This window comes from Acipenser ruthenus, chromosome 2, assembly GCF_902713425.1.
Source record: "Acipenser ruthenus chromosome 2, fAciRut3.2 maternal haplotype, whole genome shotgun sequence".
Classification (NCBI taxonomy): domain Eukaryota; kingdom Metazoa; phylum Chordata; class Actinopteri; order Acipenseriformes; family Acipenseridae; genus Acipenser; species Acipenser ruthenus.
In genome coordinates this window covers 2419523-2433580 of record NC_081190.1, presented here as the reverse complement: position 1 = coordinate 2433580, position 14058 = coordinate 2419523, and the positions used below count along the sequence as shown (strand labels likewise).

Below are 14058 nucleotides of genomic sequence, written 5' to 3'. Positions count from 1 at the left end.
CTACACTCCAGTCTGAAACCCGACATTACCCAAAGATCAGTGATAGCAGGTATGTGTCACGTTTTTGTATAATTGCTATTTATAAATCAGTTCGCCCGCCAGGGTTTCCCTGCTCTAATATCATTAATTCTCAGCACTTGCACCGACATGTTCAAACCCAGCCTCCTGTGTTCTTAGCAGCAGGTAACATCCTCCAGCAGCAGTCCTGACTGAAACCTCACGCTGCTGCTGCTGAAGGAAACAAACCATTCCAGACCGATCCCAAAGTATGACACACCACTGGCACGTGAAAACGTGACTTTAGGGGGCACTGTGTGTGCCCCTGTCTTCAACTGTTGCAGGGGTGGCCAAAAGTTGGCCCCTCCACTCCTGGTCTTTGTTCCAGCCCTGTTCTTTCCATCCAGACCCTAAAGTAGTTCATTATATAGTTTCACCTGTTAAACCTGGAGTGGAATGGCCCTCCAGGATCGTGATTGGACACCCCTACTCTAACGTGCCCTTCCTTGCCTGCAGCAGATTAACCAAGACTTGAACATCCAGCTGCTGAAGGACGGCTACCGTTTAGACGAGATCCCTGACGACGAGGACCTCGACCTCATCCCCCCCAAGTCTGTGAACCCCACCTGCATGTGCTGCCAGGCCACCTCCTCCACCGCCTGCCAGATCCAGTAACCCTCCACCAGAGGAGGGGGAGGCTGCAGTGAGTGCACTCTGCCACCGTGCGGCGACAGAGAGCAGGCAGCTCCCACCACTCCTGCACACTTGTAAAAAAAAAAAAAACAAACAAAAACAAACTACCAGCCATTGCTTCCTCCTATGGTAGGACATGTACTTCTCTGTGTTTATAGAGCAGGAGGAACCTAGAGCTGGTGGCCCATCCACAACAACGCAAAATAATTCAGAAGAAAAGGCTTGTTTATAGTAGGTTTGGTGGTTAGCCAGAATGGCCTAATGCTTTGTACCACCTCCTAGTTCACATGAATGAGGTTTATAAACACTGTTAGATCATCTCCCCTTTCCACACCATCTTTGGAAACTGGTGTCCAAATATTCCAATGTTTACACTCATGCATTTGGTGAGAAATGTATATATTCATGCTTCTGTTTCCGCTTTAGAACATAAGAACGTAAGAAAGTTTACAAACGAGAGGAGGCCATTCAGCCCATCTTGCTCGTTTGGTTGTTAGTAGTTTATATAGTTGAGGTTTTTTTTTAATTTATTTTTTATGCTCAACCCAAGCAGTTTACGTCAAATGAGAACCAGTTATTTTAAAAACTTGAACCCGAAAATTAAATGATGCGAAAGTGTCAGCAAAGTGTCAACAGTGTAAACAATGACAGAATGTCAGTGGTGAGTGTTCAACATGGAGACAATAATGCTCTTAATGGACAATATCATATCAAACGAGGGCGAAAATATCAAAGTGACACTAACCAATTTGGATGAAGAGTAGGAATGATAAGGATCTCACAATGTAGATTCATTTAAATAGAATATGAAATACTAGAGCTCTTACTGTAAAATACATAATGTAAGTGTTTGATATAGCTCAATAAGCAGAACGAATCATGTTTCGCAGGACTGGGGTGAGTGCCCTGGAATGAAGGGGGAGGGGGTGGGAGCGTCCCCATTTGATCAGCTGTTCTCCTGTCCCTAGACCTCATGGCACTGGGTTGGTTGGGCACAGAAGCTTAGTCCTTGATAGACCTATGAGTGGATAATGTCTACAGTGGGTTGCAGTGGCAGTCTGGTGGCGGTTCCTCCTTGCTTTTTGCTTTTTGCTTTGTGTCCATGTTTGCCAAACAAGGTGAATTGCACCTGTGATTGAGCGTGAGCGCAGTGCGGGGATAGGGGAAGGAGAGTCTGAACGAGGATGAGAGCGCTGCAACACACCGCACAACAGCGTCTCTCTCAGTCCACAAGAAACTGAAGCTGGAGCCCAATGGGTAGACAGAACCCTCCACTGCACCCCCTAAAACTCAGTTCTTTTCACCAAGCCTTCTAATTCACCCCTTATAAAAGTTTCCCGTAGTGAAAGCCCAGCAAAGTGTAGTGAAGCACATGTAAACAATGTAAAGCTCAGAGAAGTATGGTAAAGCATATTAAAACATGTCAAACTATGGTAAATGCATAGTATAACCAGAGGAAAAGCATGGGGGAAATTACTGTGCAAATGTACCATGGTAGACTTTTACAAGGCACCCCCCCGCAACCATGCTTATTATTATATATCCTTGTGCATATCCAGCGAGAGGGAAATGAACATTGTGTAATCCAGTGAGCACCACAGGCTTTGTCTCCAAAGAAGTGCATTATATCCCCTTTGCAGTGCTGTATCCCATGTGCAGGCAGTTATTGTGCCGTACAGCTGGACGTCCTGCTGTATTCCTGTGTTTTACGGCTCTGTTCAATCAAACTTCCACACTTAGAAGGAAAATGCCCCTGTACTAGTTTTCTAATAACATACTGTACTTGCAGTTGTACTGAGGCAACCCGCTTCTCAGGAGGTTGAAGGTGATTCAGTGCAGCCTCCTGTCTTCTATTATGTTAAAAAAACTTTTTTTTCTTTCCTTGTATGATGAACTCCACACACAGAGTGAACTCCCAGTCTCCATGTTGCTCGGGTTAGGAGTTTATAGTATTTTTCCCCCCTTTTATTCTCGTTCTACAGTGTGTTGCACGCATGCCGTCTGTTTGTTCAGTGTGGTTCCCCTCTTTCACCTTCTTGTGTTAGAAATGTATGTCTGTTGTATGTCGGACACACTGACACACAAGGGAAGGGTTATTTCCTCCCCAGCTCCGCGGTCAGAAAGAACCCGCTCTTCATCCTCCACAGCAAAAAGACCAAGCAGTTTCAGGGAGAAACAAGACCCCTCGTCTCCCCCGAGAAAAAGAACTTCAAAATCCAAACACACCCGTGACAGCAGGGAGAAAGACGTGCTTCTGAAAGCAGCGGCGGCCTTTACTGAAATTCCAGCAGTGACTGCAGGAGTTTGAGAGCTCAAGGCAGGCTCTGCCTCCCCTATGTAGACCGGGCAGTGGTTTCTGATACCACAACAGCATGGCGTGCACAGGAGCAGGATTACTCTGCAGACGCACACAACCTGAGAGACGATGACGTCATGGACTCCGGCCTGGAGGAAGACGTTTCAGTGGCTGGAGACGGTACTGAACCTGTGTATACAAATGCAGATGCTGTTTTAAAAAGAATGTCATCATCCCTCAACATTACTACCCAGACGAGTACTGAAGAGGACGATTCCCTAAGTATCATTTTTGCAAAGGATAGGAAAGCCTTTGAAGGTTTCCCCTTCCATGAGGCAGTCTGGAGGCCCATTGAGGCTTTATGGGGTAAGCCAGCTTTTGCTGCACCACGTATTCCCAGAGTCGACAAGTTCTACAGGGTGCTGGCAAATCATAAAGATCATATGTTTAAAAAGCCAAAGGTAGACACCATTATGGCAATACCTGCCACAGGTACGTCATACAGATCTGGTCTAGATTGGGGAGACAAAAAGGTTGATACCTTCTTGAAAAGAAGCTGCTCCATATCAACAATTACCAAATACATGCTGCAAAATACCAGCACAAGATGTGGAACCAGCTGTCTGCTTCCTTACAGACTCCTACCCTAATAGGACGCAAGACAAGCCATTAGATCCTGCTCAACAGCCGGGAGAGGTACACCCTTTAATAAGCCTTATTTTAACAGACAGAGGTTTAGACAGCAGTCAAACTAATCATCATTTGGGGGACAAAGCCAGTTTCAATGGAATCAAGGTTTCAGGCCATATAGACCACCCTGAGGCTATAATAAGGGAAAGGTAGGCCATCTACTTCTTCCTGACATTGTCTGCTCATAAACCAGTCCACCCCCTCACATCTGCCTGTAGGGGGAGAGTGTTGCATTTTCTAAGAAATTGGCAGAAAATAACACCAACACCTGGGTCCTGGGGATAGTACAACATGGATACAAAATATCATTCTAGTGTCAACCACCATCAACAGATATCATCCGTACATAAATGGAATGGAGACAGTGCCTTCTAGCCATAAGCATCTGGAACTGGTGCAGGACACAGAACATCGCTATTCAGGCAACATACGTACCCAGGCTCGACAACAGACTCACAGACATGCTGAGCAGAGAAACAGTGCCTCACGAGTGGAAAATTCACCCATAAGTGTCAAACGAGGTATTCAGCAAATTAGGGCACCCCAAATAGACTTACATGCCACAACACAAAACACCCAGCTGCCACTGTTTTGCTCCCGTTTCTGGGAAAGAGTAGCCATGACAACAGACAGGCTGTCCTTTTCATGGTCAAACAGCTTAATGTATGTGTACCCTCCCATGCCACTAATCCCAGCGGTGCTCAGGAAAACAAGGAGAGACAAAGCCACTCTCATTCTGGTAGCCCCTTACTGGGCCAAGAGGTTCTGGTTCTCGGAGATCCTGGAAATAGCAGAGGAGAGACCTGTGCACTTACCGGTGAGCCGCGATGTACTGTCTCAAAACAAGGGGAGGATGCTACACAACAATCCTTCATGGATACGACTAGCTGCCTGGAGATTGAACGGCAAAAACTAACAAATCAGGGCCTATCTGAACAAGTAGTCAATATCTCACTTGCTTCAAAGAAAACTTCCACTTTTCTAGCCCTTCAGGAAAATTGAGAGAGTTTACTCTCTGGTGCAGCTCAAAGCATCTACACGACACAGATATATCTCTATCTATATTTTTATCCTACTGTAGTCACCTGTTCTACTGGGCTCTTTCAATATCCTCCATCAAGTTGCATATCTCGGCAATGTCCAGTATTTTACCTGGGTGGAAAGGTCACCTGGTAGATTCCCACCCTGCGGTATCCAGATTTCATAAGGGGGTTAACCACCTAAGGCCCCCAAGGAAACAGATCATTCCTCAATGGAGCCTCGGTCTAGTACTGGATAAACTCATGGGACCACCATTTGAGCCCATGGCGACATGCAATGAGAATTTCCTGACATGGAAAACAGCGTTCCTAGTCGCAGTGATGTCAGCAAGAAGGGTAAGTGAGCTTCAAGCACCAGTGATTGATGCACCCTACTTCCAGTCATTCAGGGACAGGATTGTCTGTAGGCCAAATCCCCAATTCCTACCTAAGGTGGTAACACGTTTTCATATCAACAAGGTCATGACTTTTCATGATTTCTACCCAAGACCACATAAATCAAAAGAGGAGGCTAGACACCACCTAATTGATGTACGGAGAGCACTGAATTTCTATATTCTCAGAACTATCAATAAGAGAACATCAGGGCAACTTTTTATGTCTTTTAACTCTCAAACCCAGGGCAAACCTGTGTCAAAACAGACCATTTCTAGGTTGATTACATCTTGTATCAAGTTTTGTTATAAACTTGATTAAAAAAAACCTGTTCCAGGAGTTCATCATTGTACAAAGAAACCATATTACAGGTAATCTTTGTTTTTTTACATAAACTGCTGCATTAGGGTTATTGATAATTGAGAATAATATACTGTATTGCAAATTGGATATAACCCACTGCTTTGGAGACCGAACATGTGGTATACATAGGGGTCACTGCTCTGTAAATGAGTGGTGTTCTGTATAACGTGAGAAATGCATTGTGCTGGAGACCCGACACACTGCAGTGCATTGTACATAGCCTGCCAATGGTAAACAAAAACATGACCAGTCATTAGCTTTGGAGTTTAGTTCAGTAGGTCTGCTGCTCCCGGCAGTGAACCTGTAGGGAACAGAAACATTGTTAAAGGTGCTGTATCCACTTTAAAAAAGGGGGTTCTCTTAAATAACTGCTAGTCTTCGATAGTTAAAGTCATGAACCTGCGACTGTGTGGCTACTGCAATATATTTTTATACTTTAAAATACAGATTTATACAAGAAGTAGAAAAGTACTTTTTGTTTGGAAATGAAAAACGGGTTTAATAAAACCCTTTTTTTGTGTTCAGTTGAGTTTTTTTATGCAATGTTAGTTTTTTTTTCCTTTTAGTTTTTTTTTATGTTTTAATCATGTTTTTTTATATATGTATAGGAAAAGGGGGATATAGGGGACGCTAAAATCACAAACACAAATGCGTATCTGGATCCGTGCCTGCAGCTCTGGCTTTGCTTTGGCTGGGAATGGTAGGGGGTTGTCTTGATTGGTTGTGAGAAGTTAAACCAGTTAAATGACACAACTCTTACACACTGCTGACAACCGAGCAGAATGCTATAGGCAGCAGTGTGGGGGAGCGTGCAATCGCTCCAATACCCAGCAAGCTACTGGGCGCTACAGGGCAGCATTGATGAAACCCTTTCCGACTTGAGAAGGGATAACGTTGGGTGGGGACTGACCATAAAGAGAATACAGCACCTGCTAGATTAGGGTAGAAACTAGAACGTGATCAAATGAAAAGATAATCCAAACCTCCCGGGCAAAGGGTTTTTCAAGGGTCATTGTGCATGTGGGTCATTCCGTGCAGTTATTGACCAACAATCCAACTCACAATGTGTACACAGACATAGATTATATATTATAGATCAGAGCGAAACCATGCAGCAGCTGCTGCTGTCTAGGGATGCAAGAGGAGTCCTTCAGAAGTCATTTATTCTGTCACTGTCTGTGTTTGAACTAACTAGTACGTAGATCCCTGAGGGTCATTCACTCTGTGATCAAGCATTTTCCTTGTATCTGAAGTAATGTACCTGTTAATGAAGCTTCAATGCTTTTTCATTTTTAAAATGATTGTATGTTTTTGTCTTTCATGTTTCTGTCTTTCAAAACTTCATACAGTAACGGGGGTGAGCCTTCCTGATACAGATATTTTTTTCTTAATGATATTATAAATATGATCAGTATCAGTAGTAGCAGTATTAAGGAAGAGCAATAACAACATCAAAATATAGTGTAACATCATTGTATAAGTTATGCAATCTCTCAAAACATCCATGGCGGGAGTGTGTGCTGTTTCTGCTGTAACTGTCTAGCTGTCTATAATAGTTATTATTTTGATGCGCTTCCGTCCAATGTGACTTGAATGGATTTGTAAACTTGTTAATATGAGGTTTATCAATTCCTCTTCTTTTTTGCTGCTATGAACTAGAAGGTGTCGAGACTCTTAAACAGTGAAATGTCTGTATCGTTTATGCCAAGCCAGCCACTCAGGAGAGCTGGCTAGACAGCGAACACTGTGATGAAAATAACCCGACTACAGTAATACTAACTAGCACAGCTGGGCCCTGATTCTGTGTCCGTGTTGAGCACAGTGGCCAGTGCTGTGCAGCATAAACAGTCTGACATTTTGAAAGCCAGAAAACCCTTTCTTTCTCTGTGATTCAGAGGGCTGTCCGGTTTGGATGTTGCTCTGGGGTTCAGCAAGACTAGAGTGAGCTTGTGTCACTATCTGAGCTTCTATAGGAAGCAAGAGCTCCGATTCAAACCCCATTTCAAACCTAGCAACTCAATAAGCACCACCGTTTTTCATTGGCTGTGTCAATCAAATTTTTTTTTTTTATGAGAATTAAAATCATTACAAATAAAGCAATCATTCCAGTATGAAGAAAATATATATATATATCTGCTGCCATGTTTCTCAGCCTGTATCTGAATCTGTCACTTATCTAGAAAAAAAAGTACTTGGCACATGGTAATACTACCTGGTATTTGAGAAGTATTTATCAGCACCTGTTAAATCAATCCATTCATTAATGTGCCGATTTCAAAACAAGAAAAGCTCACCTTCCCTCAGTTAACAATGGAGTACCAATCAATGGCAACTGACTTCTGCATTGAGTGTTTTAAAAGCCAATATGAAGCTAATTTTCCTCTCATCCGGGGCGCTGGCATCTTTACCGCCACAGTATCAGCAGTTCACACATTAATAAGGATCTCAGATAGATAGACGCGTTCTACAACAAACAAAGTGGTGTTTGCTATTAAAATATGCGGTTCAGTGTTGCTGATAACCAGAGCGACCCCTTTCTTTTCAGCAGTGACCAAAGCCCCTTTCACACTGGCCGGGTCGGAACCTACCCGGGTCAGGACCCGGTGTCATGCGGGTCGGCTATGTGATTTCACACTGCTTTTGATAAAGCAGGTTGACCTGGGTGACAGACGCAAGTACACCATGTGCGTATCAATGCCCCGGAAGCAGCTTGTTACAGACGCTTCCATCCAAGCTTCTCTGGATTGAACCGTCGGCCCAAATGTTGATTACAGCAAATGTTTCTCATCCCTGCTGCAATCTGGCTCAAGCAACAAAAATCTGGCTAAACATAATTAACAAAAACGTTCCTTGCGGAAGTGAAACCTTCACACAGACGTGGCTCTTTTGTTATTTCGTCGGCTTAAGAACGGCCGTCATGCATTTTGTCTCGTTCAATCCTGAGGTGGGTCACTGGGACCCAGGTACGAGGTTTCACACTACGCGGGATTCTGACCCAGGTCCGGACCCGGGTAGGAGTGCCAGTGTGAAAGGGGCTAAACTGAATTTAATTTCTTTCTCTTGAATTGTTTTTTTCTTTCTTTCTGTTTGTGTGTGTGTTTATTTATTCATCAAAGCATTAAAAATAGCCTGCACTAACTGTTGTTAAAGAGTGGCCACCTTTTGAGGGGGGGGGAGTTCAGTGCAGGACACTTCTGCACACAGCAAGGGGGTTCAGCTTTGAGAGTCTGGTCCTCGGTGTCTTCCAGGCTGGATTATGCCTACACCATTAGGTGTCACACAGCGACAGGTACGGGAACATTATTTGTACTTGTGCATGGGTGTAGATTTCCCCAGAACTCCCAAAAGATACTAAACAGATTTGTGTTGTGTTCTTAAGTCACACAGAGCCCTGACTCTCTGGAACGTAAGCAGTACCTCCCACTCTGTCCTCCCCTTGATCTCAAGTAGCCACTGTGTCTGTTGCCTGAATCAGATTCTAAAGGAACCTTAAGAAAGAAAAAAAAAGATATGTTTGATTGTAAACTGAATATAGCACCCACTCACGGCTCTGAATACATTTGCAATTAGAGTATGCCTTAAGTGATACGTTTCATAGAACTTATATTTATTGCCAGTGTTATGTTTTTAATTTATTGAAAGACATACAAAAAGTATGCATTTTTTAACATAGGAACACATAGTATTTTAGGTTGTTTTTATTACGTGAACATTTCCAAGCCAGTATTTAACATTGTTATTGTTCTGTGTAGTGTAACATATCAATAAAGACAAGTGGACATGTGAACTCTCGTCTCATTGCATATTTATTTGTATGTGGAATCATTTTTCAAACTCAGCGTTGTTATAATTATTAATATATTTTTTTGTTATGTTGCATCCCTGTGCATCTGTGAAAATGGTATTATAGAATTAAGTTTATGCTCTTGTATAGAAAAGATGACCCCTTAGAAAAATGTCACATAGTATTTATTTATTTATTTCTTAGCAGACGCCCTTATCCAGGGCGACTTACAATTGTTACAAGATATCACATTATTTTTACATACAATTACATTTTTTTTTTTTACATACAATGACCCATTTATACAGTTGGGTTTTTACTGGAGCAATCTAGGTAAAGTACCTTGCTCAAGGGTACAGCAGCAGTGTCCCCCATTTATTAGGGATAAAATCGAAAAAAAAAAAAAAAATTTAATTGAAACATCGGTAAATAAAAATTGGCTGGAAAAATCTCAGTGTACACACTTTACATGTGGAATATGATGCGTAGCAGTTCTGGTCTCTGATTAATAATGTCCCTGGCATGTATGATGAAGCAGAATCTGTGCAAGTCGAAGCCACATCCCAAGTTAGCTGGTAATTTTCAAACGTTTGGGCAATCGCTGTGTATCTACAGAAGGTATAAACATGACATCATCACAAAACAAGCCAGGTTTATTCACCTTGAAATTATAAAAAGTAAAGAAAATGGACAGAACTGGGCGTTGCAAGCCATCGGGAGACGCGTCAAAAATCACACTGGACATTTCCATCAATGCGTTCCATGTAAGTTTACCAGCTAAAGCATCACCATTTTCTGTCAGTAATTTACGATTAAGATTGTCGCCGTTCGGCAGTGTTTTAGCTGATGGACAGACAGTACTGTCACACAAAGTCACCAATACATACCTCTCTGCAATAAACAGTGGCTGTCCAGCAAAGCACAGCGCTCTGACAAACTCATTAACAGTCTTCCTTTTTATTAAAGCGTGTGTAAAAGCCACATAAATGGATTGCTTGTCTCTCAGTTCACTTTCTTGATTTAGTTTAATGTGTCGCTTATTTTTCAGTATGTTCTTTTATTGTCAGTGTGAACATGTACTTCAATGCATTAGTATTTGCAGCGCTGTGCATCCTCTACCTCATCTGACCCACTTCTGGTATTGTTGCTTTTTGTATACTTCTAAACATTCATTTTCTTTTGAATATTCATAAACTGATTTATGTTTTCTCCCCATTCCTCATCCACGAAAAATATTATATTTTTGTGCAAGTATTTCAATTTAGTTTTTGATCCAAGCTAATAGTTACTACGCCCAGCAATTGCCACAATAATCAGACTTTGATTGGCCAACATAATCAGGTGATAATGTGTAATGTGTTTGTGAAGTGACAGAGAACCACGTTTGAAAGTTATTTGACGTCTAAACGTCTGCTGTATCCTAGGATACAGTGTAGAGCTGCTTATTACAATGTCAGAGTCAAAATAAAACAGCATTTTAATCAAAATATTGTATTTCCTAGAAAATAGTACCAGGAAAATATTGAATAATAGACAAAAATTGGGTATAAAGCAGTAAAAACCGACGTCCAAAAATTTTCTAAGGTAAAATTCAGAATAAAGCGCAAACGCGGAACACTAAGCATAAGTAAGCATTGTAAAGAAAAGTGAGGTATGGTAAATCATATTAATAAACCAGGATAAACTATTGTAAATGTATAGTATATGCAAGGGGAAAAGCATGGGAAAACTGCACAAATACTTTTCTAAGGGATCTGTTACACTTGTGAATATCCAGGTAAGTGTTCTTGAGCCTGAAGCCTAACCTATTGAAAATCCCCACCAGCTGCAATCAGATGTATCCTGCACTGTAATAAAGCCACATGGCAGTAAGGCTACACATGATCTTGAACCTGCAAATGAGCCCGCAGCACACGCTGAGGCAGAAGCTAAGACAGCGATCAATTATAAAATAGCAAATAACTGATACCGCTCTTAAACCTATTCATTATTTATTCTGCCAGTCTAGCAAAAGCGGTGGAGCTCTGAGACTCTGCTGATAACTAAGCTCAGGGATGTACTGTACTTTAACCCGATCAGGTCACAGAGGTTAAGAAGACCATCTGGAGCCCCCCAATGGCAACGCCCCCCGGTCACAGGCAGGTTAGGTTTCCTTGTATCGCTCAGTTTAGGCTGTTAGATAAGCTATTGCAGAGTCCTTCATTAAAGCCTCTCTCTTGAATTAAACCATTAACCTTTGTGATGTAAAATGCCTTGATTTATTCTCATTAGAGACTCATGTCCCTTCTAAATGTGGATTTTAATGTACAAAATACAGCAGGTGGATAAGTAGTGATCTGGTGCATCTGGCAATATGCCGGAGATCTACTGAACCAGAAAAATGATTTAAAAGGATTCGAACATACCTGCACATGTACAGACAAACAGTACAGGTGCACACATGGTTTAGTTTGATTTATTTCTTATAATGAGGACCATGCTGACAATATTCTTAATAAGAAGACTGCTATGACTGCATTACTCTTGCTACGCTCAGTCATTTTCTGTACCCTTTATTACGACACTTGTGTTCTCATCGATTATATACACTTGCTTGTACAATCTTTTTGTGGGACACGATTTGAAGTTGGATTGACGGGAAGGAGACGCTTCTTTAGACAGAGAGTGGTGAGAGTATGGAATGGGATACCTAGTCGTGTTGCTGAGGCAGGATCCTTTAAGACCCAACTTCACAAAGTCCTGCTTGGAACCAGGTGAGCTTAGATGGGCCGAGTGGCCTCCCTTCATTCATACATTTTCTTGTTCTAAAGGGAAAGATTTAAATTCAATCACAATGGGGAGAAATCCTGCTCTCTTATTGGCTGAGAACTTGTATGTATATGTGTACAACTGGATGAAATATATACAATTGTAGCTGCTTACAAAATTTGAATAGAGTTCTGGGTAACTGCTTACGTAGTTAAGTAGTGTTTGCAGCTAACAACAAACACCCTGAAAATAAAAAAGCCCAGACCCATGAATAATAATAGCAGTGCTGTAAATACATAGGAGACGCTGCTCTGGGATTCTTCAGTGTCGGAATGTAAAGCATGGCTAGTTCCAGAGTTGCAAAGAAATATGAACCCAACATTAATGGTCAATTTGAGCTTTTTCTCCTGAATTAGTGAGAATTTCCTTTCTGTATTTCAGTTTGTGCATCATGATGAACTGTCTACAGTTATTTATGAAGCCATCAAAATGAGGATTCCGGCGGGATGCTTTAATGAGGACGGGCTCTTCCCCTGCTGCAGGGATTGCTCTGCACCATGCAAGCCAGTGTACTGAGGCGATTGGAATGATCTCCTGCTGTAGGAATGCACAGAGCTCAGCTCCCAGACTGCGCTTCACTGTGCTTATGAAGCTTCTAAAGATGGGGCTGTGTGAGGAGTAATATGCGTTTGTATGATACTGTGAACTGCCTCACTGCAGAGACAACTATCTATGAGCTGGAGCCACTGGCAATATGTCAAAAGTCTAGTAAAACAGAAAGGTGAGTGATTTCTAGGGATTACAAATATGCAGGTAAACAGGACAGGTACACATGTGGTTGAACTGGCTTTTCTATAATAATAATAATAATAATAATAATAATAATAATAATAATGATTGTCAGGTCGTTCCAGAAGTGAGTTGTGGAAAACAGAGATGAATGTGTGATGGAAATGGTAGTTAATTAAAGTGCCTTTCTCTACACGTCTGCACTTTCAATTTTCTATTGACAGATAATGAAAGATCATGACAATTGTAGTTATTATTATTAATAATAATAATAATAATAATATATATATATATATATATATATATTTTTTTTTTTATATAGCGCCTTTCATAGTGGACCACCATCACAAAGCGCTTTACAGAGGTAGACTGTGAACTGTACATTATATTCAGAGTCACTTACAGTAGGATGGAGATTGTTAATTGTCAATTGTGAGCCCGCTAAAAATGATCATGATAATCTAGTTTGCTTTTTAAAATAAAGCAATACAGTTGTTCTCTCCCGCAATATATGGTGGACTAAATGCAAGTGTTTTTCTGACATCCAATGTAATGGAAGAGAGGGGTTACAAAACATCCCTGTAGCAGTGGCTCTGAGGGGTTACAAAACATCCCTGTAGCAGTGGCTCTGATCCTATGATTATTGCCCATGATACGATTATCGAAATTCATTCTTCAGTACAATAAATAATCAAGACAAACCTAATGGTCAGTAATATCACTCTGATCGATTATTGTTCCAGCCCTGTAAGGTACCTTGTGGGTTCTCACAGTTGGCCGAAGGTTTTATAATGAAATGTAGGAGATGGATTGCGGTAACTGTGGTTGATCTGTTGTTTTTCAGGTCCTGAAACGGGTACAGTATTAACAACATTGTGGCTGCTCTCCCATTCAGATATATGGGGCAGCAGTGTGGAGTAGTGGTTAGGGCTCTGGACTCTTGACCAGAGGGTTGTGGGTTCAATCCCCAGTGGGGGACACTGCTGTTGTACCCTTGAGCAAGGTACTTTACCTAGATTGCTCCAGTAAAAACCCAACTGTATAAATGGGTAATTGTATGTAAAAATAATGTGATATCTTGTAACAATTGTAAGTCACCCTGGATAAGGGCGTCTGCTAAGAAATAAATAATAATAATATATACAGACGTGCTCAAATTTGTTGGTACCCCTCCACAAAAAATGAAGAATGCACAATTTTCTCTGAAATAACTTGAAACTGACAAAAGTAATTGGCATCCACCATTATTTATTCCATAATTAATAGAAATCAGACTTTGCTTT

General features: G+C 41.5%; 1 protein-coding gene across 2 annotated transcripts in view; it reads left to right on the top strand.

The window, feature by feature from the left end:
• The window catches only part of LOC117404046 (protein FAM219A), a 60301-nt gene extending 51066 nt beyond the window's left edge, over positions 1 to 9235 (top strand). The window contains exon 6 of one of the 2 annotated variants that reach the window (XM_058986235.1): positions 517 to 9235. In XM_058986235.1, the coding sequence (XP_058842218.1) occupies positions 517 to 672 (156 nt within the window). In that variant the 3' untranslated portion in view covers positions 673 to 9235. Of the gene's footprint in view, positions 1 to 513 lie in introns of both variants that reach the window. The other variant, XM_058986228.1, reaches the window with a different exon arrangement.
• The last annotated feature ends 4823 nt before the right edge of the window (positions 9236 to 14058 follow it).